The sequence below is a fragment of the Nycticebus coucang genome, chromosome 22, assembly GCF_027406575.1.
Source record: "Nycticebus coucang isolate mNycCou1 chromosome 22, mNycCou1.pri, whole genome shotgun sequence".
Classification (NCBI taxonomy): Eukaryota; Metazoa; Chordata; class Mammalia; order Primates; family Lorisidae; genus Nycticebus; species Nycticebus coucang.
This window is the reverse complement of record NC_069801.1, coordinates 55843714-55869209: the sequence shown is the minus strand read 5'-3', so window position 1 is coordinate 55869209 and position 25496 is coordinate 55843714. Positions and strand designations below refer to the sequence as shown.

The 25496-nt window shown below is 45.9% G+C and overlaps 1 protein-coding gene across 1 annotated transcript; it reads left to right on the top strand.

Annotated features, from left to right (window-relative positions):
- The first annotated feature begins 20104 nt into the window (after positions 1 to 20104).
- JUN (Jun proto-oncogene, AP-1 transcription factor subunit) lies at positions 20105 to 22657 on the top strand. Its single transcript, XM_053576050.1, has one exon. The coding sequence runs from the start codon at positions 20376 to 20378 to the stop codon at positions 21378 to 21380; it is 1005 nt and encodes a 334-aa protein (XP_053432025.1). The 5' UTR covers positions 20105 to 20375; the 3' UTR covers positions 21381 to 22657.
- Positions 22658 to 25496: the final 2839 nt, after the last annotated feature.

Genomic DNA, 25496 nt, shown 5'->3' with positions numbered 1-25496 from the left:
TGGTGGTGTAGGGACTGGACTCCTAGACTCCTGATGTTATTTGCCACTTCATTAAGCCACCACCAGTTTATGACGTGAGCAGAATCTGGACAGGCAGCGTGCATACAAGGGAGAGAAAGGGAGGAGGAGAGTGACTCGGTCCCAGCAGACACTGTGGTTTTGTTTTCTCAGTCTGGGAACAATTAGGAAGCGCACCTCTAACTTTCAATTTGTTATGGTGGTGCTAAATTTAACCCTGAGTCATCTTTATCTATGATCAATCTATATCTATCTGAGCAAAATTAATCCTATTGTAAAGCTGCCATGGGGAGTCTAGACAACATTGCAACTATGGTAGAAGGCACAGGCATGAGAGCAGGCACCCCACTGCCTACAGGTGGGACAGCACCGGCCCGAAGGCACACGGGCCCCACAGAAGCGACCAACATTCTTCTCACCACCATTCTTTGGAAGTGCTGGTCAGTGAGCCAACCAGACCCATCCCCAGAAGTGTCTCTGAGGGCTCTCCCTGCCATTTCACAGAGGGGTCACCACATGCATTCATAAAGTCAGCAAATATTAATTGAGTGCTTACCATGTGCCAGGCTCTGAGGACACAGCAGAGAACAAAACAAAGTCTGTGCTCAGAGAGCTCACATTCTATTTGGAGGAGAGAGACAATAAAAAACAAATGTGCAATATAATACATCATTGATAAGTGAAAAAAGGAGAATTAAACTGGAGGTCTGAGGGTAACTGGGGGTGTTATTTTATATAAGGTCATCCAGGTAGGCCTTTCTGATAAGATGACATGTGGGCAGAGGCCTGAGGAAGTGACCGGACCGAATGTGCAAATACCTCGAGGAAGAGAGAACTCCAAGTGTGAAAGGCCAGAACAAGAATGTGCTTAGAAAGTTCCAATAAAGCCAGGAGGCCACGGAGGCTGGAGCAGACTGGGCAAGGGGACAGCATGTTAAGAGACCAGGCGAGAGAAGGGCAGGAGGAGGCAGGTCACACAGCTTTGTAGGCCACGGGGGCGAGGGGCACGGAGCAGCAGCAGGGTTTGGTGCAGGCAGTGGAAGGATGGCCTGTGGCAGGGTAAAACAATAGGCACCTTAAAAGCTGTCACAGAAATCCAGGGACAGCTGCTGGTGGCCTGGAGGGAGGGACTCAGTCACAGGAGATGGGAGCTGACCAAAAAGAAGAGAGAAAGGAAACTGTAGAGAAAAGAAGGAAAAGGAAGAAAAAAGATGGAAAGGAGAAAAAAAATAGAATGTGAGAGAAAAGAATTTGCATTACCTATCAAACTCAATCATCAGCGAGAGTTTAGGATGGGAAAAAGGGGAAGGGCACAACCTTTGCTTACTGCTAAATGAGGTCTTGTGTGTCCCACCTCATCATATCACAATCATTTGAAGTAGAAATAAAATCCTCTATTGTATAGATGAGGAATCTGTGGCCCAGAAAGGTTAGGTAATTTCTCCAGGGTCACACAGCCAACACGGGAGTGCTGGAATTAGGATTGAGGCATAATTAAAGTCCAGAGGCTGTTCTTTCTAAGCCTCATTCTGGCTTGACGCATGGACGTACGTAAACATGGTTCCTGCCCTCACAAACCTACCCCATGAGTTCAGAGCTATCATTATCCCTATTTTTAGAAATGAGATAACTGATGTCTACAGAGGTTAAATGACTTGCCCAAGTCATAGCTGCTGGTAAGTGAGAGAACTCAGATTTAAACCCTGTTCTAGCTCCTAATATCTTTACCACTACCCTGTATCGTTATATAACATAGTTATTCTAACCTTTATAAAATATATTTTAAATCTCGTGTATGGATAAATAATAGGCATAAAAGGAAACAGTCATCTAAGTCCAGTACTGCCCTAAGACTTCCTGAGGAGCACGCGCGTGCGCGCACACACACACACATTTGTTGATATATATACTTACACGTATAAATGTGGACACACCCATAACATACACAAAAGCACAGCATTCCAAAGTCAACTACTTCCTAAATTATCCTCTGTTATCTGGGTCTCTGGAAGTTCAGTCATTTACCCAATTACATTGAATTGCCAAAGCCATCTTGTTCATTCCCAACAAGTATACAGATGTAGTCTTCAAATTACTTTTTACAAAATCAGCTGGAAGGTGCTATTAATTTCCTTCAGAAGCTCGCAGAAGGGCTGGAGGTTGGAAAGCTGAAATATGACATATCCATCGTTTACCAATAGCAACTCCATGAAACACCAATTTCTAATGCCTTGCTTGTTCTTGGGAAATACAGACTCAGACCCACTGGTCTATACTTCAGTTCCCGCCATTAGAAAGATAACACAGTAGGACCTCTGTAAGCTGACACCCAAGGGACCATAACAAACTGGCCAGCATACGGAGGTGGTCAACATAAGGAACAAGGCCCACTGTACTGATATATACATGTGGTGCGTGTCCGGTCTATGAAAATTAGGTCAACTTAAGGAGGTGGTCAGTGTAGGGAGGTGGTCAGCTATGGAGGTTCAGCTGTATCTCCTCTTGAGAGGTGTGGCGTCGTGCAGGTTGTGGAGACCACATTTGTCCTCTACGAGTTCTCAGATCTAAGCCTGTGTGATCCCAAGCAGGTGACTAGGCTCTCTTATAAACAAAATAAGCAGAATATAACTCCTACTTCTGAGAAATCATGAAGATTATAAAAGATGACTTGGGGCGGCGCCTATGGCTCAAAGGGGTAGGGCACTGGTCCCATATGCCAGAGGTGGTGGGTTCAAACCCAGCCCTGGCCAAAAAAAAAAAAACCCCACAAAAAAAAATAAATAAAAGATGACTTGAATAAAATTTCAAGCACACAGCTGATAGTTAATAAATATTTGGCTTCCCTCCCCTTTCTGTAAAAAGGCTGATGGAGGGCAAAGTTCCGAGGCTCGACCTTTCCCCTACAAGGTAGAGAGTAGCTAACTTCCAACCAATAGAACCTGTAATTACTATCTTTGGCCACCACAGGAAGGAGTTTTTTTAAAAAAAAAAAAAAGTCAGATGTTTTCACACAGAAAGGCAGGCCCAGGCATCCTTACCAGTGTTGCTAGGTGTTGTTAAGCCACCCACCTAGCCACAGAGTGGGCAGCAATTAATGTAATTAGCGCAGTGATGAGTGCCCTCTGCAATGATAAACAGCTCAGCCCTGCCGAACTCGACAGACCTGCTGCTCCCACAAGGCTCTGACCCTGAACATCCACTCAGGGAGTGGTGCCTGTAGTTTAGTGGGAAAAGACCAGGCTTTGAGCCAGATGCAACCAAATGTAAATCTGCCTTTGCTAACTCCTTGCTGTGTGACTGAGGGCAAGTCACTTCACCTCTCTGAGCCTTCTTTCCTCATCTATAAATGGAGTTAATACTATGCTTGCAGACTTGTTACAGTTATTTTTTTCATCATCATCATCATCATCACGGAAACGGCAAAGGGTGGAGAGCTGGGGCAACCCATGGCTTTCTCTCTGGCTACTCAGAGCACAGAGCACCAATTTCAATGGCTTTGGAGAAATAAATAGTGTTCCTGACAGAAAGAGTATTGAAGAAAGAAAAGGAAAAGGAGACGACGTACTCTTTGATTTGATTCTTCTTTTAAGAACATGTTATAAGTACTCACCGCAAGGGTTATCAGCAATGCCACCACTTACTTAAAGGATAAGCACCACAGCAATCTGGTAGTTGGCAATAAAAGTACAAAACCTGTTGGAACTTTGGATCTAGTGATTCCATCTTGAGAATTAACACTCTCACAAAAGAAGTCCAATAATCCAAGGTTCTGATGTCTCTGTGGGTGTAGGATTACATGTGTCTGGTGAAGTTATTCACAAATACTACAAATTCACTAATTCATCCAACTACCAGTTGCTGAATACCTATAGCAGTGTTTTTCAACCTTTTTTTTTTTGCAGTTTTTGGCCAGGGCCGGGTTTGAATCCGCACGGCGCCCTGCTCTTTTGAGCCACAGGCGCCACCCTGCTTTTCAACCTTTTTAATCTCACGGCACCCTTGAACCTGTAGTTAAACTTCCACAGCACACTTAAATTATGTTGATAAAAAAAAAAGATTTAAAGAAAGATCACACTTACTGTACTTTGAGTTTGTTTTGAAAATAATTGGTGACCTTTAAGATTTTTCATGGCGTACCTAAGATCCTCTCACGGCACACCACTTGAAAATCACCAACCTACAGATTCCCAGGACAAGGACCTTGAGTACGGTGAGGCACACATACGCCCACAATTGGGATTCACTGAAATGAGGGCTTGGAAAAAAAGCAGAGGGAAACAGGAGGGAAGATCTAACAAGGTCACTCCCAGGCAGAATGGAAGCAGCATTCCTGAGACTGACAAAAGGGTTCTTGGAAATACGCATAGGGAACAGTCTTAAATGAAAAGAAAAAATGAAAAAAATAAAGGTACAATTGTCTCAGCACGCTGAGCGTGTCAGAGCTAGAAAGGCCCTCGGGAGGCATCAGGTAAGCAGTTCTCAAAGCTCTCCATAGCCAAACAATGCAGAAAGAGAGAAATTAAGTTCTGGGTAATAATAATAAAAATTCCCAGCCACTCTGCCGTTTTTCTCTCTCAAACACGCAAGCTTCAGTACACTAGGGAGTGAGGCTGAAACTATTAAAGGAATAACCTTGACTCCACCATAACTGGTTTAATAAAATAAGGATTAGGAGTCAACAAGATCACTGAAGACCAGTGATCGGTCCCACGTCTTCCTCCAAGGAGATGCTGAGGCTGCAAGTGACCCATCTCCCTGCCATGCGAGCAGGTACACTTGCTCAATCGGCGTTTGTTGAATAAGTATTCGTGAATGAATGGGCAAGTGAGATGACGTGACCAAGGTTACCCAAATTGTATGTGGCTGGTGCCACCCCCTGATTAAGACACAGGGATTAGGAGTGAATTTAGAATGAAGTACACGGAGATGCCTTGTCTTTGCGTTTCCTTTCTTAGATTTGCTCAAGAGTGACGTAAGAAATGCAACAGTGGCCCAGCAGACATGTCAGTGTAGAGTCCAGCGGCGAGGCAGCGGGCGTGGTGGTATCAGTCTGATGGGGGATGCCAGACAGAATCCTCAGGATGTGGGGCACCTGCCTGGTCTCCAGCACGTGATAGCCCCAGCAGAGGGCTCCCCAGATGGTGACGCTTCAGCTGGCCGTGAAAGAACAAAGGTTCTTTTAACAAAACCAGCCATGGGCAAACCCCAGTGATCAACATCTGATCATCTTTATTTCCCATCTGGGACTATCCCTGTCTTTCTTCTGCCTGAAAAGCCCCTCTAGGACCTCCTCTTTCTGCCAGTTTCAGAGTTTAAGGCATTTATCTTATATCCCCTCCTCACATAGGCCCTTCCTGATCCTCTTTTTTAAGAAGGTCCCCACTGTGATGCTCCAAAACCAGAAGGTATTCAGAGAGCTTCTAGAGCAGGGGTCCTCAAACTACGGCCCGCGGGCCACATGCGGCGGTGTGATTGTATTTGTTCTCGTTTTGTTTTATTTTTACTTCAAAATAAGATATGTGCAGTGTGCATAGGAATTTGTTCATAGTTTTTTTTTTTTTTAACTATAGTTCAGCCCTCCGACGGTCTGAGGGACAGTGAATTGGCCCCCTGTTTAAAAAGTTTGAGGACCCCTGTTCTAGAGGCAGAGGCTCAGCGTTTCCTGACCCCCCTGACAGGTGACATTTCCGTATTCAACTAGTTTAAGGGATACACTGCAGGGAAAACACAGTTCCCAGCTACAGGCTTTCATGACAAGTATTGCTGATTGTGATTTGATAATAATGTATTGATTTATTATCTCTACCTAGCAACTATAATGCTAGTAATTACAGGTAATATTTATTGGTCATTTACTGTATCAGATACTAAGTCCGTTAAATATCAATCCATTCAACATTTACAGTAGCCCTGTGAAATAAGCTCTGTTGTGAGCCTCTGTCTTCACATGAGAAAATAGAGACCCAGAAAGGAATGTGGCCAAGTTCATATAGTGAGTAAAGGACAAAGCCCAATACCAGACCCAGGTGGTCAAGCTCCAGAGGTTAAGCACTTAAGCTGTAGCCAACGGTGTCCAGGATTTTTCTTTTTCTGCCACATATTAAATACACAAACGCTAACTCCAAGTCCATTTCCTCTGTCTTCACTTAACCCACAGTACTTAGCACAGTTCCCAGCACATGGTAAGCAGTAAGTTATTCTGAGTAAAGTTAATACTTACCCAAATCATTGTGTACCTAATAAAATGTTCACCAGTATCATGTGGCAAAATAAAGAAATATTGAAGAAAGAAAGAAAGTATACGTTTTTTGAGCTCCTACTATGAGCCAGGAACAACACTAGATGCCTTTCAACATAAACACACACACGCGCGCACACACGTGCACACACGCACATGCGCGCACACATGCACACACGTGCACGCACACACGCGCACACACGCGTGCACACACGCGCACACACACAGACAGTCAGCCAGCTTTTGTCTCACTTTACATTTTACAGATGAGAAACCATTAGTCAGCCATTTAAGGAAACTACTGAGGATTATGCAAAAAGGAAGGGAAGGAGTTGGGATTTGAACCTCAGTCTTCCTGATTCCAAAGCCCATCCACAGTGGAAAATGCCACTGCAACCTCCGTGAATTCCCAGCGCCACTGACATTGACTTGACTGTGTGAGTTGCTTCGGCCGCCAGAACGTGGACAGACAGGGCGAGGTAACAGTCCCAAGTCTAGCTTTTAGAAGCTTCACCTGCCTCCCTGTCCCCTGGCTTCTCCCTTGAGAAATACATGTCCCGGGTAGACTCTGCCTCTCCAGGATGAGTTCCAGAATGAGACATGGAGAACAGACCTGAGTTCTACCTTTAGACCTGTTTCTCCAGGTCGCAAACTGCATACACTTGCACTAAAGCCACCAGTTCTGGGAAAAGTCATCACCATTACTTAAAAAACTACAAGGATTGGAGATGTGGTGGATCAGAGAGAAGATGAATGGGGCCTTCGGAAGGCCAAGGCACCTCAGCTGACCTGGAGGCCAACGAGCAGAAGATCCTTGGCCCTGTACAGAACTCAGGGGCACTTTGTTTCACAAGAGCTGGTTAACCCACCTACGGTGACAAGTTAATATTTACATCTAATTTTGAAAGTGAATTCAATCTTCTCTCCAATCCCACCCTCAACTAAGATAGCCAAGAATAACCATTTGGTGTGTAACTATCTCTTTTTCTGGTGTTTCCGAAGATTTAACAAGCAAATGCATGCAAAAAAAACATTTTGCAGGGGTCCTCAAACTACAGCCCGCGGGCCACATGAGGTGGTGTGATTGTATTTGTTCCCGTTTTCTTTTTTTACTTCAAAATAAGATATGTGCAGTGTGCATAGGAATTTGTTCATAGATTTTTTTTTTTTTAAACTATAGTCCGGCCCTCTAACGGTCTGAGGGACAGTGAACTGGCCCCCTGTTTAAAAAGTTTGAGGACCTCTGATGGGGCGTATAAAGCAAGCACTCATTAAACAGTTGCTGTTTTTAATTAACATTCTCACCTAAGCAATATACTCAGATACAGGTGTTTGAACTCACGCAGGGATGAGACCAAGCTGTGCACATCACCCCGCAGCTTGCTTCCCTTCACTTAATGCTGTATCATGGGCAGTCTTCAGGGCCATCTTCTTCAAGGGCAGTTCGCTCACCTTTTAAAATGGCTACATGCTATTCCACGGTTTGAATATTACATCATGTTTTTACAGATAAAGAAACTGAGACTCAGGATGCTGAAAATGTTTGTCAAAATATTTGCTGCCCCTCTCTGTTGAGCCCTCTCTTCTTCCCATCTTGGATTTGACGTTGTGACATACTTTGGCCAATGAAAGATGAGTGAAGTGACCCACGGGTAAAGCTTTAAAAGCCACCCTGCAGTGACACCTCTGTCTCTCTTCCTAGGATGGAAATGTAAATTATCTCCCAAACCTTACTTCAGAAAATTATCCGCAGCCCCTCCCCACCTGCCAAATCAGTAGCAAGGGACGAGATAGCATCACAGAAAAAATAAAGTCAGCATAGTCTAGTTGGTTGAGGACCACATTTTGTGTGTGAGAAGCCACTCAGCCAGCTCAGTATTATAAGAACTCTGACCCAGATTCTCTAGGTTGCAAACTACACACCAACAGGCAATACTGTGCTAAAGTCAGTAGTTCCAAGAAAAGCCATAGCAGGCCTCCTCCCATGTCTGTCCTCTCCACCACTCCCTTTCAGCTCACCTCTGTCCCTCCACATTTGCCCCATGTTCAGAAATATCCAGGCCTTTGTTCTTGTCCTCCCTTCTTCTAGAACCTTCTTTCTCTTTCCACTGTCTCTTCTTCTGGCTCCTAATCATCCTGAAAGTCTTAAGTTATTTATCATCTTCAAAGAGGACAATTCCCTGACCTCTGCCTTTATCAGGCGCCCCTGCCCTGCACGCCCACAGTGCCCTGTAGCTCTTTCTCACAGCACCGTCCCACCGGGCTGGTCTTGCCCCTTCCCTGTCTCTTTTCCTTGCTATACCCCAACTTGTGGGCCGGTACTGTAGCTTCTGTTCACCAGTAATGACCAGTGGCTGTCTCATGATAAATGCTCAAAAATTCTTGAGTAGATGAACTGTTTCACAGGTTAACTACATTTTTTATTTCTATATTAACTCTATTTCTTATGGAGTCCCTAAAGCACGTAAAGCATTTCTCAATAAATACCCACTAAAAAGTTAAACATGGGAGCCATAGGTAAGGCATGGTAACAGGCTTCCTGGAGCTCAAAGTTCCCACAAACTAGTTTATGACTAGATGGGAATAAAGTAGACGGGAAGAAAACATCAGGGAAAGGAAATCTCAGCATTTCAGTTAAGTGCTATGCGCTTTTCTTCTGCCTTACCACTAATTTCCTTCAGACTGGAAAGCACAGAACAAAATCCCTAAGTTCAGTTGTCACCTTTGCTCCTTCACGGAAAGTGTCCCGCAGCACCAAGGGGACTAGGACACCAGCATCTTGGACACAGATACTGCAGAATCTTGGTGGCTACACACAGTGAAGTCGATTTCTCCTTCAGTCGAAGTCCAGTGAGAATTATTTCTGGCCAATGGGCTACCTTCCACGTGGTCATCAGAGACGCCTTCTATCTGTGGCTCTCCCCCTCTCTGTGACCTGGGAGTCCTTACATTGAACTAGGAGATGCAGAGAGATGGTTTATGAGCCAGGCCCATAAGTGATATACCCTGTGCCTTAGCTAAAACTCAGCCACACCTATTGATGAAGGAGGCTGGGAAGTGTGGTCTAAGTGTACGCACAGAAGGAAAAGGAAAAGGGGTTTGGTGAACACTGCACGTCTCCCTGCCGTAGTTGGTAAGCGAGTACCTAGTCTTAAGGAAATCCAAGCCCAGGTAATTTTGTCTTATGAATACTGAAAACCCCCATTGTTTTAATAGAAGAATGTCCATCTAACTGACATTGGACATGAGAAATTATCCTTCCAGATTTATGAATTTTGAGTAAACAAGGGTCAGTTTCAGAATTGAGAAACCACTGATGTTAGTGACCAGTCCCAAATTCGCACTGAGGTTACTTCAGATGGCTTTTACGAAGTTTGAAAACCTTACCTAACAAATGCAATCAGTGTAACATCATTCTTTGTGCCCTCAATGAATCCCAAACAGTAACAAAAAGAAAATAAGTGATGATTACTGTAAGTACTATGAGCTCCCGAGCATTATCGTAAATGAACCTAGGATAGTTTCTGGTGTGTTCTGCGTAGTAGACACTAACTACGTAATGGGTGGAGGAACTTCAATTCTACTTTTAAAGCAACTATCTTATTCTTATTGATAAATAACTCTAACTTCAGAAAGTCCGTCATTAAATAGAACAGAATTTTCTTTTGTAATATCTATCCCAGGGTTGGGGAACCTTTTCATGTAGGACGGCTGCTTTAATTGAGCTATAATCAAAATAGGCCACCTTCAAGAAACTTCCATCAGAAGTAGTTTAAAACGTACTCTATTTTGTAAAAATCTAACTACTATGTACTTAATAATTTCAAAAAAATAAAAACTATCTGTTAACTTTAAAATGAACTACGCTTTGAATGACTTTGTGGTGTCTGCTTTCTGTTGGAAAGCATTTGAATATCTGGCTGCAGCATGGAGGTCCCCAGTTTCAGTTTATCTCCTAGGTGGGTATCAGTCATTTGTGACCTTAAGGGCATCAGTTATTTGTGACCTTAAGGGTGTCTTGATTTGGGTTAGGTAGGAGAATGTAGATTCTCAGAAATAAGTGGTTAAAATTCAAGAAAGCATTTTTCTGGCCTGTTGCTGTCTACTCCATTTTTCTATATTTTAACTGGATCTTTCTTAGTATCAAACAATGACTTTAAAATGTTACCTACTGAGAGCTCAATCAATCCCATCTGCAGTTCTTTAGGTGCTTTGTGACACAAGGAGGTGAGGCTTAAATGCTAATTTGAGTGTGATGTCATGGTTCTCAAAGTCTGTGAAGCTTTCATTGTATTCTCCTAAGTGACACTTTGCAACAATTTCTAAGTATTCTTAACTAACTATATTCCTGCAAATGCAACGTGGCATCTTTAATTTCTTACCACACTAAGGTGAAGGATGAGGTACTCAGCGTGGATTTGCTGTGTCATTCTAAAGTACATTGGCTAACCTGGGGACAGGTGTCAGCCTGTAAGAACAGATAGTTAAATTTTATGAAGAACAAAATCAGCAGTGGGAATTATTGGAAGGAAGATTTCTACAGGAATGTAGCATTTCTGCGTGATATCATGTCAAATCAAAGTGACTTGAATATTTCTTTGCAAGGTAAAACTAAGTCTGTATATGATGTGTGGCAAAAAAAATAACCACGTGCTTTGAAAAAACCTACGCTTTTTCAAAACATGTTACAAAAGGAAATCTTGAGTAACATTTTCCTCGTTAGCAGAGGTCATTGATGAGCAGGATGATATATGAGAATCGTGTGAAGAATGCACACCTGTCATAGACCTATTTAAAATAACACCTTTACACAGAGATTTTGCTGGCGAAAGATACAATGAAAAGAAATAAAACCATTTGGATCTGTTAATACTTTTTTTAACTGTACAATAAACCCTTCATGTTTTCCTGTCATGGAAGGTGTACCATCCATACATACTCTCACTAAATTTACCAAATTGAGTCCAATTTCATGACGTTTACCTTCAAAGCTGTTGAAGATATCTATTCTCCATTCACAAGAGTGCCCAAAGCAAGCAATTCCTCATGGCAAAGAAAATCTTCAGTCATGTCCCCAAAGAAGTATAAAACTTGCACCGAATCAGCAGGATTGGATTATATGTATGTTCTTTTTGAAGTATTGCATGAATTTGTTCTGTTAAGTTGAAGGCCAATTCATGCTGCTGATCAGTTATTGTTCTCCTTGAAAGAGGTCATTGTTTGTACTTTGAAATGTTATGGGGATCTAAGCATCTTACAACTTTGAGGATGTATTCTTTCACAATTTCTCTATCACTGAATGGCTTCCCTTTTCCCCCAAGTATCTAAGCTACCTATTAAGTTGCTTCCATGACATTATTTTCAGATCTTATTGCTGCTTGAAAGAAATGTCTTTGCCTGTGCTTTTCATCTTTGAATTTCTGCAACACAACCTTTCATGCCTCTCTCTAATTTAAAATATCTGTGGTCCTTATGAATGTACAACGCATGTTGAATTTTCTTTAATATTGATATCACAGTATCACAAAGCAAGTAAATCATCTTATCTTTAGGAGAAAAAGGATAATGGTGCAATTCCCAATCTGCATTACTTCCTTTAGCATTTTCTTGGTCTTCCTGGACATAATGAGCCAGAACTTTAAAAATAGAACTTTAAAAATACTGCCAAGCCATGCAATTGTTCACAAATTCCACTTCAAACAGAAACACAATGTACCACTGTCAAAAGGTGAGTAACAGACGGGTGTACTTAACCCTCATAAACTCTCACCAACCAGCCTTGGGCAGTAGTGGTGCCAGTGAGACGGGCAAAGTTAGAACCCCAGGACAAGATCCCTGGGGTTGGTCAAAACTGCTTTCCAAATTGTATGCCCACAATATTCCTGATGATGTCCAGCCTGCAGAGTTTAATGGAATTATTATTCCCGGATCCAGGCATCACGTCTTTACTTTGTGCCTAGGACGACTTTAAGAACTGAAGATGCTGCCAAACCAATTCCTGCACTAGGAGAAGGGAAGGACTTAGAAATGACCTCTAAGGATTCTTCCCACTTCAGGATCCTATAGCGTTTGTGGAAGTTCTGAGTGCAGCAAAGACATCACTATAAAGGTGATGGTGTGTACAACAGTTTACATTCCTCCTCGACGAAATCCTCAAAAAACAATCCAAAAAGACTTCCACAGGGACTGTGCTGTATAACAAAGATTTAATAAGCACCCTTCCCATGCCAAGCACCACGTAAGAGGTTATGGAGAGAGTGAAGACCAAAAATACAGAATTACACAAAGCAATATGGAATAACAAATTAAAACAAATTCTATTAAGATGAAATTGCCATTGCCCAGGCCTCAGTTTTCCATGAGGGTACACCTGCTAGAGTAACTCTCTTTTTCTCTCTCTCTATGCTTTATATATGCATGGAGGGAAGAGAGGTGAGCTAAGTTACATCTGATTGCTGAGTTCAGAAGAAAGACCTAAGCGCCCACCTCAGCAGCTTGCTCTTTCTTTTCAGAATCAATTCCTCAAAAGGATGTATGCATTGACTGTCCCTGGAGATGAGGACTAGCAGGTAAGTTTAATTCAGGGGGACCTTTGTCCCCTGCAAACCCCACATTAAAAGTTCTCCAAAGCTGGAGGTGGAGCCAGATAGGAGGAGTTTGGGTCATGGAGATGGAGCCCTGTGAGTAAATTAATGCCTTCCCTAGAGACGGTGGGAGAGTGGATGCTCACTCCATCAGTTCTCAGGAAAGCTGGGTGTAAGGAGAGCCCGGCACCTCTCCCTCACTCTGCCTCCACATGTTCTCTGCACTCACTGACTCCCCTTCACCCTACGCCACTCACGAGGCCCCCACCAGGTGCACAGGCCAATCATGAACCTTCCAACCAGCAGACTCATACACCAAATAAGTTTTTTTTTTTTGTTTGTTTTTTTAATAAATTATCTAGCCTCAGGAATTCCTTCAGCAGCACAAAATAAACTAAGAAAACCAGAAAATCCACTGTGGCTTCTCGTTTGCCGTGCCCTCCACCAGTCCTCTCGTGGGCATTCTGGTCATTATTCATCCAATTCCCATGTCTAATTTTAAGCTAGTTCTGAACTCCAGAAGGAAGGGGTCTTATTCACCACCCTTCTCAAATCCTAATAGCTATAGAGAAAAATCATAGGGACCTAGGAGAGTATAAGAAAAAAAAATCTAAAGTAGATGAGGAAAGGCACATTTAGGAAAATCACAGAAAACCTCGTGAAGCCTCATTTAAGCTAATATGTAAAAAAAGACAGAAATTGGCTAAGAAACAGGGAAGAGGTGGAAGGGCTTTTATAAAGGTTCTTAGGCAACAGTAAAGTTTGTCTTGTTTGAGGAACTGATGAAAGCCAGTGTAGGAGTCACTAGGGCTGGTCACCAAATACCTCCAGCTCTCTGCCTTCCAGGCACAGAGGATTGCACTTCAGGGTCCCCATGTGGCTGGGCTGGCCATGGAAACTAGTTTTACTCAATGAATTGTGAAAAGTGACAGGTGACGTTTTTTGCAAAGCACTTACTTACTGAGAGAAGACCCTTTGAAGCTCTCTTTCCCTCTACCATGGGTCTGAAACATTCTGAAAGTGAGTGCTCCACCAGCTTGGGTCCCAGAGGCCGTTGCTGTGAGCGCAGCCAACCCTTGATGGACATGTTTCCGTAGCAAGAAAAAATTTGGTGTTACATCATTGAGGTTTGAGAATTTTTCTTTTTATTGCAGCATAACTTAGGTTATCTAAACTGATATAGCCATAGATAGCGTAGACGGAAAACAGTGAGGGGAGAAGTACTGGCTATTCCAGGCTGGATAGCAGGCCCTAAAGGAGTTTCAGCAAGGGAGCTTGACATATTCTAAATATTATATATTAAAACATGGTACTATTGCTACTCCACTATACAAAGACTCTCTTAATTCTACTTTGGAAAAGGCTATTTTTTAAAAAAACAATTAATAAGCACTTACTGAGCACCTCTACCCTTCCATATGCCAGGTACTGTATTAAGCACTGGAGATACAAAATAAGAACAAAACCCAGTTCCCGATTTGGAGTCAGGAATTCGAGAAGACATTTTCAAGATCATGTGATAAACATTCTCAATTTCAGGTATGTACCCAGTGTGGTCAGAGCCAAAGAAGATAATAACTATTTGTGTGAAGCGGGAGGTGGGGTGAGTGAAAGCTTCAGAGGTAGAGGCTATTTGAACTGGGTCTTGAAGGGAGAATAGGAGTTTGCCAGGTGGCATTCTGATTAAGGATAAAGTAAATGGAAGGCAGGGGAAAATGTTAAGAGGGATGGCAGACATTGGGGGTGGCTGGGACTCTAAGGAATGGAGGGAGTGCGGCGTGCAGGGTGCGGCAGGCTGCGTTACTATTCACAAATGCTTTGCTGCCCCTCCCACTGATGTCAGGCTCAGCCACGTCAACTACTCAGAAGAAGTACTCTTAAAGCTTTAAGAGCCATGCTCTTTGTCTGCCTTGACAATCAGCAATGTTTCAGAAAGAGGGTGCTCTGTCAAAGCCAGGATGTGTGTGTAAAGCAGAGACACGGCCAATTTATGGTGAGCCTGTACTATGATTGAGAAATAACTGTGGTTGTAATCCAGTAACATTTTTGGATTGCTACCACAGCATAACTTGGAGTATACAGAGGTGTCCTTTTCTAGTTCTTCGACTTCCAAACACTTTTCTGTACCTTTTAAGTAAGTCATGGGCACGTGACTAGTGTTGGCCAATAATACGTAAACATGTGCCTCATCTCTGGGAGGAAGCTTTTAAAGCCAGCGTGAATCCACCATGCTTTCCTTCCCGTGCCACAGGGACTGGCATGATTGTGGAAGCATGTAACAGGTGAAACCATCTTCAGACTAGGATTCTGAGCAAGCCCCCTGAGCAGAGCCCAATGGCTTTGAACACGTAGTGTAAGCAATCAAGTCTCTTTGTTAAGCCACTGAGATTTTAGAATTGCTTATTATGGTAGCATAATGTAAACTATCCTCCTATCCTGATATAAAAATTACCACCTAGACATGAGGTAATGTAACAACAACAATAAACACAAAAACAATAATTTAGAGAGCAACAACTAAGATCACCGCTATCAAAAGCTGAAAGGATGGCGATCTATTTAACAAACTGATCACCTGTGATAATGTAGAGGGCAGATCATGAACCTAATGAACTAAACCAGAATGTGAGTGGCAGGTATTGGTTTATGTGGGATAAAATGTATTACCAGTTATTATGAGATAAGCTCAGTTTGTAACCAGGAATGGAATGGAATAGAAACAATCTACAAGGCATGGACTTGAGGGTTAGAAAAGGCAACTGTGTTTCAATCCCGTGTAGCAAAATATGAAATCGACAAATGCTTTTAGCAAAAAACGGCCTTGAATAAAATCCACCTTGGAGTCAGGTTCCAGTCAAAGTTCAAAGCTCAGGATAAAGTAAGACGTTCCCCAGCAGATTATTTCAACTGAGCACATGGCTCTGGAAAAGGAAGAAAAGGTGTGCTTCTCCCACCAAAGCCCAATAAGCCTAAAGCACTCAAAGCCCAGCTGAGAGCAAGAGAACGTGAGAATGTGCAGAGGCAGAGGGCCCAGCAGGTAGGAGAGCAAGCAGGCAAAGGAACACGGCAAGCCACAGAAATCAGTGTGGAAAAGAACGGTGGCTGAGGCTACTGACACACGGACACCTGCGGGCAGGGGGACGAGAAGCCTACCCACGGGCATTCAAGAGTTAACATCACTCTGCATCCCCCAATTTTTAAAAGCTTACTTAGAAGTGTATTTCCCAAGATGTGATTTAAGTGCAGATAAGGAAGACTCTTTGAGGGCAAATCCAGGGGTCATGGGAAACAATGGACAGAGCAGCAGAATCAGGTCTAATCAGAGTGGGATGGGGAGGTCCTCAGAATGTGAGCTCAGTAAACCAGGGTCTACCGCAGTCTCCCACTCCTCCCCTTTCCAAACGGAGTGTCTACTGTCACTATCTCACGTACAGTGTACAGGAGGGTGTAGAAGCTGAGTCCACCGCCCAGTCCCAGAAAGCCCAAGTACGCTTGGTGCTGTGACGGGATGGGTCTCTACCATTGTTTCCCTGTAGGAAAGAGCACGGGAATTCCTCCTAGGCTCAGAGAAAGAGAGCAGACCAAACATTTGGTGAACAGAAAGGGAGAAAGGGTTATAAGTGTTGTTCCCCCAGACATTCCTGGAAATCCCTGCAGGATATCTGGTGAGATTACAGAGACTTAAAGTCGGGCACTGCCTTGTGACTTGCTTTGGCCAATCATGTCTGAGCAGAAGAGACGTGTGGCACTTCCAGGTGGGGTATGATGTGCTGGGCTCTTCACCCCCAGCCAGGACAGCTGTGAAAAGCTGTCAGGAGGAAGGCTCCCTCAGCCCAAGTTCATGAGTGACTATAGTAAGCAGAGCTCCTCTGCCAACCTACAACAGGCCTGGGCCAGAACACAAAATAAACTTTCGCTGGGTTTCAGGGTTGCTTGTGAGGGCAGCATAACCCAGCCCTTCCTGAGTGATAACAGGGACTGCGGGAGGAGGCCACAGGGAGCAGGAGTTGGATTGTGAGAGGCCCCTTCTCCCAGGCAAAGGAGTCAGAACTCTCCTCATCCTAAGGGGAAGCCAATGAAGGCTTCCAAGCAGGGGCGTTAACATGAACAGATTTGTTATTTTTTGGATGAAATATGTTATTTCTCAACATAAGGAGAAAATCAGCCTACTAAACCACATGAGGCAGAGGGGAACACATAGAACCCTTAAGCAAAAGATACATATTTATACAAAGTCCTAAGTCTTGAAGTTTCCAAATACAGGAGCCCTGAAAAGAGTTACGATCAGAGGATCAGGCAGGAAAATTTCTTCTGTGCCACCAGCTCCATCTCCTCTGCAGACAACTAATACTTCCTAAGAAAGTAAGTTGAGGAAACGCTAGGGAATGGAACATAGACCTGAGGTCAGTTTCCAGCTGCCCATGTGACCTCAGCAAGCTATTTGCCCTCTCTGGGTCTATTTCCTTATATGTTAAATCCACATAATAATATATCTCTCTCAAGATGTAGAAGGGAGAAACAGCATATCTAAATTGCTTAGGAGAAGATCTGGCAGATAATAGGTGTTTACTACATGATATTTTTTTTTTTACTGTTATCATAAAAAATATTTAGAACATCAGCTCCCTGATTACAAAAGAAAATGACTTCGGGCACCAGAAAAGAGGGAAGTAACTGGACCTCGTCTTCCTTGTATCCCTACCCACTCCCCAGCCAGGCTCAGCGCCTGGCTCCCAGTAGCCGTTCAGTTCAGATATCCTCCGCTGCATCAGTGAAAGCCAGGAGAGCGCCTGGAGTGAAGAAAATTTGGCCGACTTCCCACTGATACCAGCTGTTGTTGGTTTCTGAACACTCAAAGCCACAAATACCTTAGAGCTAGGAGCAATGAACCCAAGGCTGAATTCCCCCGAGTTCAGAGGCAATGAAGTTCAAACTAGAGCCTAGGAACTTCAACGGCAGCAGGTCCAACTTCAACCCCCAGCCCTAGCCAGAAGGCTTGGGAAAGGGCTGACTTCTAACCCTTTCCTCCCTCAACTCCTCCCCTAACTGCTCCTCGCAGAAAAGTTCACCTGGTCCTGCCAAATCACACGCTCACATCCTGGCATTCCACCCAGGCTCTGGGAAGCTGCGCGCCCAAGGGCAGGGATGGGGGCTGTCTGGCCGCCACCTCCCCAGTCCTACAGGCGGCGATGCTGCACTAACTCCTGGCAGCCCAGTGAGGTGGACCTCACCCCGTGCAGTTGAGGGAACTGAAGCGCAGGAAAGCTCCGTCATGTGCTGACTTCACACCGAGACAGCCTGGACTTCGGGATTCTTTCCACCACACACCTTCGTCCCTAAAGGCTGGGGGGTTGGGGGAGGGACGATAAAATAACCGCAGACAAGGAGCTACTTACTTGTGTCTAGCGCTTCCTAGAGGCTGCACGAGATATGGCCCACCACCCGACCCAGACTGGCGAGATTGGAGTCCTGGTTCACCCCGAACTCCTACTTCTGCGTGACTTCTGGCGAGTGTCCACCACCCTCCAGACTTGTTTTCCCGGAATCAAATCGGAGTGAAAAGACTGTATGTGCGGCGTGTGCGCTGGGTGTGTGTGTGTGTTGAGCGGGGGCGGGAGTCAGTGGGGGCACGGACTATCCCGGAGTTCCCTGAGTTTCTGGTCCCCGTTCGCTCCCGTCTAGACGCTGTCAGCCCCCGGTTGCATCCCTTTTCCCCAAGGTTCCGTTGGATGAAGTGGGGTACAGGGGGACTCAGCGGAGCGCCCAGTTTCGGGAATACAAATCGCTCCGCTTCTGGGCGCAGCCAGACTGCAGCGCGGACCGCCGCTCCTGAACTTGACCAAGACACAAACTTCAGAGCGTTCTCAACGTGGGGGGGCCGACTCTCCAGAGACCGCCCCAAACGTAAGCCCACTTTCGCTCGTCCGGTGGGGGACTCTACAGAGCCACCTTAAGGACGGTGCTCCCGCCCCCGGAAGTGCGGGGGTGCAGGACTCGAAGCTCCGCGCGCTGGGCCTGCGCGGCGCCCAAGTGCTCTGGGACCGCTTCCTGTCCCCCCGCCCCCAAGTGGGGAAACACCGCCCTCCCCCGCACCCCCTTTCCCAGCCAAGCAACTGGGTTTCCCAGCCTCCTTGGTCCCCGCATCCCCAGCGTCCCGGGTCCGGAGCTGTGAACTTGAGCCCGCCTCCGTCAGAGGCTGGGAGCGTCCACCCGCCCGCAGTGGCCCCGTCACTAGACAGTCAAACCCCAAGACGTCAGCCCAGAATGCACCGGGCGGGCCGGGAAAGACAGGCTGGGGAGGAGATAGGGGAGTAGAGGGGCGAGAGGCTTGCGGGAGGGGGAGGGGGAGAGGAGGCGAAAGAAGGGCCCAACTGTAGGAGGGCAGCGGAGCATTACCTCATCCCGTGAGCCTCCGCGGGCCCAGAGAAGAATCTTCTAGGGCGGGGTCTCCATGGCGACGGGCGGGCTCGCCCCCCTGAGAGCGACGCGAGCCAATGGGAAGGCCTTGGGGTGACATCATGGGCTATTTTTAGGGGTTGACTGGTAGCAGATAAGTGTTGAGCTCCGGCTGGGTAAGGGCTCAGAGTTGCTCTGAGTGTGGCAGAGGCAGCCGGGCGAGAGTGGAGGTGCGCGGACTCGGGCAGACAGACAGACAGATACAGTCAGCCAGGCAGTACGGCAGTAGGCTCCGAACTGCAAATCTTTATTTTCTTTTCCATTTTCTCTCCAACAGCCCAAAGCTAGCACCTCTGGCTCCCGGGCTGGTGTTTTGGGGAACGCCGGGAGAGCCCCTTCTCCAGCCGCTCCTGAGAGAAGAACCCTGCTGCTTGGGCGCCGCTGACAGCCACGGAGAGCGGTGACTGCCTGCGCGTCTGCCGGGGCAAGTCGGCGAGCGGCTGCAGCAGCAGAGAACTTTCCTGACCGAGAGGACCGGGGAGACAAGTGCCCCGGAGTCCCGGAGCGAACTTCTGCAAACCTTCCCTGCGCTTTAGGCCGTCCCCACGGCGGTAAAGACAAGAAGACCCCGGAGCGAGGCGCGAGAAAGGAGGGACGTGTGCTCAGCTTCCCTCGCGCGGGTTGTTGAACTTGGGCTAGCGTGAGCCGCGGCTGCCAGGCGCCCCCCTCCCCCTCGCCGCGGAGGAGGGGACAGTTGTTGGAGTGAAGGCGGCTGAGACCCGCCGCCGACCGGGCACCGCGGCTGTGCCAGAAAGCGAGTTCGGCCGCGGGCACCGAGGAACCGCTGCGACCGAAGAGTGCTCCGTGAGTGACCGCGACTTTTCAAAGCCGGGCTGCACGCGCGAGCCGACAAGTAAGAGTGCGGGCGGCATCTTAACCCTACGCTCCCTGGAGCGAGCTGGTGAGGAGGGCGCCGGGGGGAAGACAGGCAGCGGGTGCGCGAACTCTTCTTAGAGAAACTTTCCCCGCCAAAGGCCCCGGGAGACGCGGGTGTTCCCCGCTTTGCCACAGCACTGTTGCGGCCCCGAAACTTCTGCGCGCAGCCCAAACTAACCCCACGTGAAGTGACGGACTGTTCTATGACTGCAAAGATGGAAACGACCTTCTACGACGATGCCCTGAACGCCTCGTTCCTCCAGTCCGAGAGCGGCGCCTATGGCTATAGTAACCCCAAGATCCTGAAACAGAGCATGACCCTGAACTTGGCGGATCCCGTGGGCAGCCTGAAGCCGCACCTCCGCGCCAAGAACTCGGACCTGCTCACCTCTCCCGACGTGGGGCTTCTCAAGCTGGCGTCGCCCGAGCTGGAGCGCCTGATAATCCAGTCCAGCAATGGGCACATCACCACCACGCCGACCCCCACCCAGTTCCTGTGCCCCAAGAACGTGACGGACGAGCAGGAGGGCTTTGCCGAGGGCTTTGTGCGCGCCCTGGCCGAACTGCATAGCCAGAACACTCTGCCCAGCGTTACGTCTGCGGCGCAGCCGGTCAGCGGGGCGGGCATGGTGGCTCCCGCGGTGGCCTCGGTGGCGGGAGGCAGCGGCAGCGGCGGCTTCAGCGCCAGCCTGCACAGCGAGCCTCCGGTCTACGCCAACCTCAGCAACTTCAATCCGGGCGCGCTGAGCAGCGGCGGCGGGGCGCCCTCCTACGGCACGGCCGGCCTGGCCTTTCCCGCGCAGCCCCAGCAGCAGCAGCAGGCGCCGCAGCCGCCGCACCACCTGCCCCAGCAGATGCCTGTGCAGCACCCGCGGCTGCAGGCGCTGAAGGAGGAGCCGCAGACGGTGCCCGAGATGCCGGGCGAGACGCCGCCCCTGTCCCCCATCGACATGGAGTCCCAAGAGCGGATCAAGGCAGAGAGAAAGCGCATGAGGAACCGCATCGCCGCCTCCAAGTGCCGGAAAAGGAAGCTGGAGAGGATCGCCCGTCTGGAGGAAAAGGTGAAAACCTTGAAAGCGCAGAACTCGGAGCTGGCGTCCACGGCCAACATGCTCAGGGAACAGGTGGCACAGCTTAAACAGAAAGTCATGAACCACGTTAACAGTGGGTGCCAACTCATGCTAACGCAGCAGTTGCAAACGTTTTGAGGGGAGACTGTCGGGGGCTGAGGGGTAACGGAGAAAAAAAAATGAGAGACAGACTTGAGAACTTGACAAGTTGCGTGCGACAGAGAGAAAAAAGGAGTGTCCGCGAGAACTAAAGCCAAGGGTATCCAAGTTGGACTGGGTTGCGTCCTGACGGCGCCCCCAGTGTGCACGAGAGGGAAGGACTTGGCGCGCCCTCCTTTGGCGAGGAGCCAGGGAGCAGCCGCCTGCGGGCTGCCCCGCTTTGCGGACGGGCTGTCCCCGCGCGAACAGAACGTTAGACTTTTCTTTAACATTGACCAAGAACTGCATGGACCTAATATTCGATCTCATTCAGTATTACAAGGGGGGAGGGGAGGGGAGGTACAAACTGCGATTTTGTAGATCGCTTCTGTAGTACTCCTTAAGAACACAAAGCGGGGGGTGGGGGGGTGGGCTGGGCTGGGCTGGGCCGGGGAGGGGGAGGGAGGTTTGTGAGAGTGAGGCTGAGCCTGCAGATGAACTCTTTCTGGCCTGCCTCCGTTAACTGTGTATGTACATATATATATTTTTTAATTTGATGAAAGCTGATGACTGTCAATAAACAGCTTCACGCCTTTGTAAGTTACTTCATGTTTGTTTGTTTGGGTGTCCTGCCCAGTGTTGTTTGTAAATAAGAGATTCGGAGCACTCTGAGTTTACCATTTGTAATAAAATATATAATTTTTTTTATGTTTTGTTTCTGAAAATTCCAGAAAGGAGATATTTAAGAAAATACAATAAAATATTGAAAAGTACCCCCCAACCTCTTTTCTGCATCCTGTATAGATAATAGATATCTAGGAGAAGCTGAAAGAGTTAAGAGTGCCAATTAACAACACTATCAGTGCTTCTTACTATCAAACAGTGAAAACTATTCCTTATTAAACTTCAGAAAGAAAGGTCCCTGATGCTATCATCAGGTTACACTTTCTCTCCCCCAAATGTCTGTATAGAATTGCTTACCAAAGTGTAGTGTGGTGTTTCAGGAGGCTGGAGGAAGGGGGGTTACAGTGCAGCCCACCGGGAAATCAAACATGAAAAGTTTGTATCAAGTGGCATGTGCTGTGACCATTTATAATGTTAGTAGAAATGTAACAATAGATGCTTAATCTCAAAGCAGGAACTGGTGGCAGATTAAACAAAAGATGTACCCTTCAGTTTTGGAATCTTCTCTTTAACAATTCCTAGATAAAAAAGATGGCCTTTGCTTATGAATATTTATAACAGCATTCTTGTCACAATAAATGTATTCAAATACCGATACCAGATCTTGAATTGCTTTTCCTTTACTACTTTTCTCTTCCCAAGTTACATATCTAAGCTTTTCTTTTTAGTTGCTGAAATTAACATGACTGCAGTCCACAGCTACTCAGTAATTAAGAAGCAAAGAATTTAGAAAGAGTCAAATTAGAAACTATGGTCTGCATGAAACCTTCTCCCAGTTTCCATCAATCATGCCTCTGGCTCTTGTTCTGTGTTTGTCTCACTATCTCTACTCCTCTTCTCCCAAATAAACACCTATACCTAAGGAAATTACTGCTATAGCTAGCAGTTTAGCATTTTGGATCTGGCTCTAGTTTTTTTCTTAATTTGTTTCTAAAATAATCAAGCTTGTTTAAATCATTACAGAATCAGTCTCGAAAGATGGTAACATAATACTATGGAAAAATATTTGCAAGAGAAAACATGAACACAATGATTACATGTGTAAATAAAACCTCAGCTCTGGGGAAATAGTAAATTTTGTCTACAGGTATAACTTACGAGATCAACAAGGCAGTACTCAACAAGGGAACAATTTTTGCTTGGTTGCTTTTTATCCCAAGAGCCAGAGTGATTATCAAGCAGCAAAAGCAATTTGATATTCAGGAATATTTCTCAAACCACTAATTGAGGCAGGGTTGTTTGCTCATTAGCAGTGTTCTAGTATCCAGCAGGTCTGGGAGTGCTAATATCCAGCCTGTGTTTGGCTTTACAGCCAAACACACAATAAGAGTTTCTCCTTAGGAGTATAAGAGTGGAAGAGATTGGATAGGCTTGTTAGCTATCAGATACACTCTCAGTTGTAATAACACTTCTTGAACAAAGGGTTACTGGGAGCAGAGCCAAGTTTGCCAAATAGTGAATTTGCCATGTCAGCAACCCGGAAGGTGAGTTGATTTTGACCATATGTAGGAATAGTCAGCAGAGAGACAATAAAGCACTTTGGGGTGGGGCTCTGTGGAAGCTGAACAAGAGCCAAGTAGAAAAAATAAGCAGGCTGGGGAATTAATTACCTGCAAAGGTAGACTAGGCCCAGACAACAGTACGGCACAAAAAACCCACGCCACTCCCCAGTTTGCTTTAGATTGCAGTGTTAAAAAAAAAAAAAGCTGAAACTTAGACCTATCCCCACATATGATGGTTACTACCACTATTCTAAATTTATATCCCTATTATTCTAACCATTTTAACCAAAAGAAGTGGAAAAAATAATTATGGTAGAGGAAATTAACCCATAACCTCCTGTAAACTTTGGAGGCAAAAGATCAACTAATTACTTGTAAACCCTCAACAGTTAATTTTATTGCAAGCCTTCAATGAGTTATTCTTCAGGTAACACTAATACTGGGAGAGGAGGAAGTGAGTGGCTCAGAAAGCCATAATCCACTCTCAATTTGTGCATATGTATAAAACATAAATGATTCAAAGATCATTAACCCTCTGTGTCCATTGGGACAGAGGGTTCATGAACTCAATGAAAATGTCTACAAAATTGTGTGTGTGTGCATGTTTGCACACACGTGCTCACACACGCACACTTTTGGGTAGACAGATAATTAACTTCTATTTGTCCCTCTCAGAGTTCTATGACTCAACAAAAAAAGGTTAGTAAAGCATAATCTCAGCAGCTACATGCCCACTCTCAGGAACAACTTTGTATGAATCTGAATCTTGTGCTCTTTTACCTCTCCGTGTTTATGCTTGCATACCTCTCCCTGAAAGACCTTCCGTTCTGGTTCAACTGATGAATTCTACCTGTCCTCTGGTATATGTGGCACCTTCTCTGTGAAGTCCTCCTTGCTAACTCAACTCCATCTTTAAATGAATGGACGATTCTCCACTGAGCAGCATAACATTTTTTTTAACCTACTTTATTATTTTTTTTATTATTGTTTCAGATAAATTTGAGGGTACAAGGAATTGAGTTGCAATGTTTGCATTTGTTAAGTAGAGTCCCACTTATAATTGTGTCCCACCCCCAGGAGGCGTGCCATACACCTTAGCATTGTGCTCATTAAGTGGGAGCACACCCATCCCCTTCCCTCCACTCCCTCCCCACTCCCTTGTTCCCTGCCCCCCACCTTGAATTGATTTGAGATTTTTCTCTTATGTGGGCGTGTATTAGATCATCTACTGGCTTCATATTAGTGTTGAGTACACTGGATTCTTGCTTCTCCATTCTTGTGATATTTCACTAAGAAGAATGCGTTTCGATTCCATCCAGGTTAATACAAAAGATGTAAAGTCTCTATCTTTTTTAATGGCTGCAGATGCTGGCATAGGTACGGGTAAGAGGGGAACACTTTCACACGGTTGGTGGGACTGCAAAATAACACAGCTTTTTTGGAAAGAAGTATGGAGAATCCTCAAAGAGCTAAGTGTAGACCTTCCATTTGATTCCGCAATCCCATTACTAGGTATCTACCCAGGAAAAAATAAAATAATTTTACCCTAAGGACATTTGGACTCAAATGTTTATTGCAGCTCAATTCACAATCACAAAGATGTGGAAACAACCCAAGGGCCCATCTACCTATGAATGGATTAATGAAATGTGGTGTATGTATACCATGGAATACTATTCAGCCATAAAAAGTAAAGACTGGGTATCTTTTGTACTTACCTGGATGGATTTGGAGAACATTCTCCTTGGTGAAGTATCTCAAGAATGGAAAAACAAATATCCCATGTACTCAATACTAAATTGAAACTAGTAGATTAACAACTATAGGCCCACATGGGAGTAGAATAGAATTAGGGCGGTGCCCGTGGCTCAAAGGGATAGGGCACTGGTCCCATATGCCGGAGGTGGTGGGTTCAAACCCAGCCCTGGCC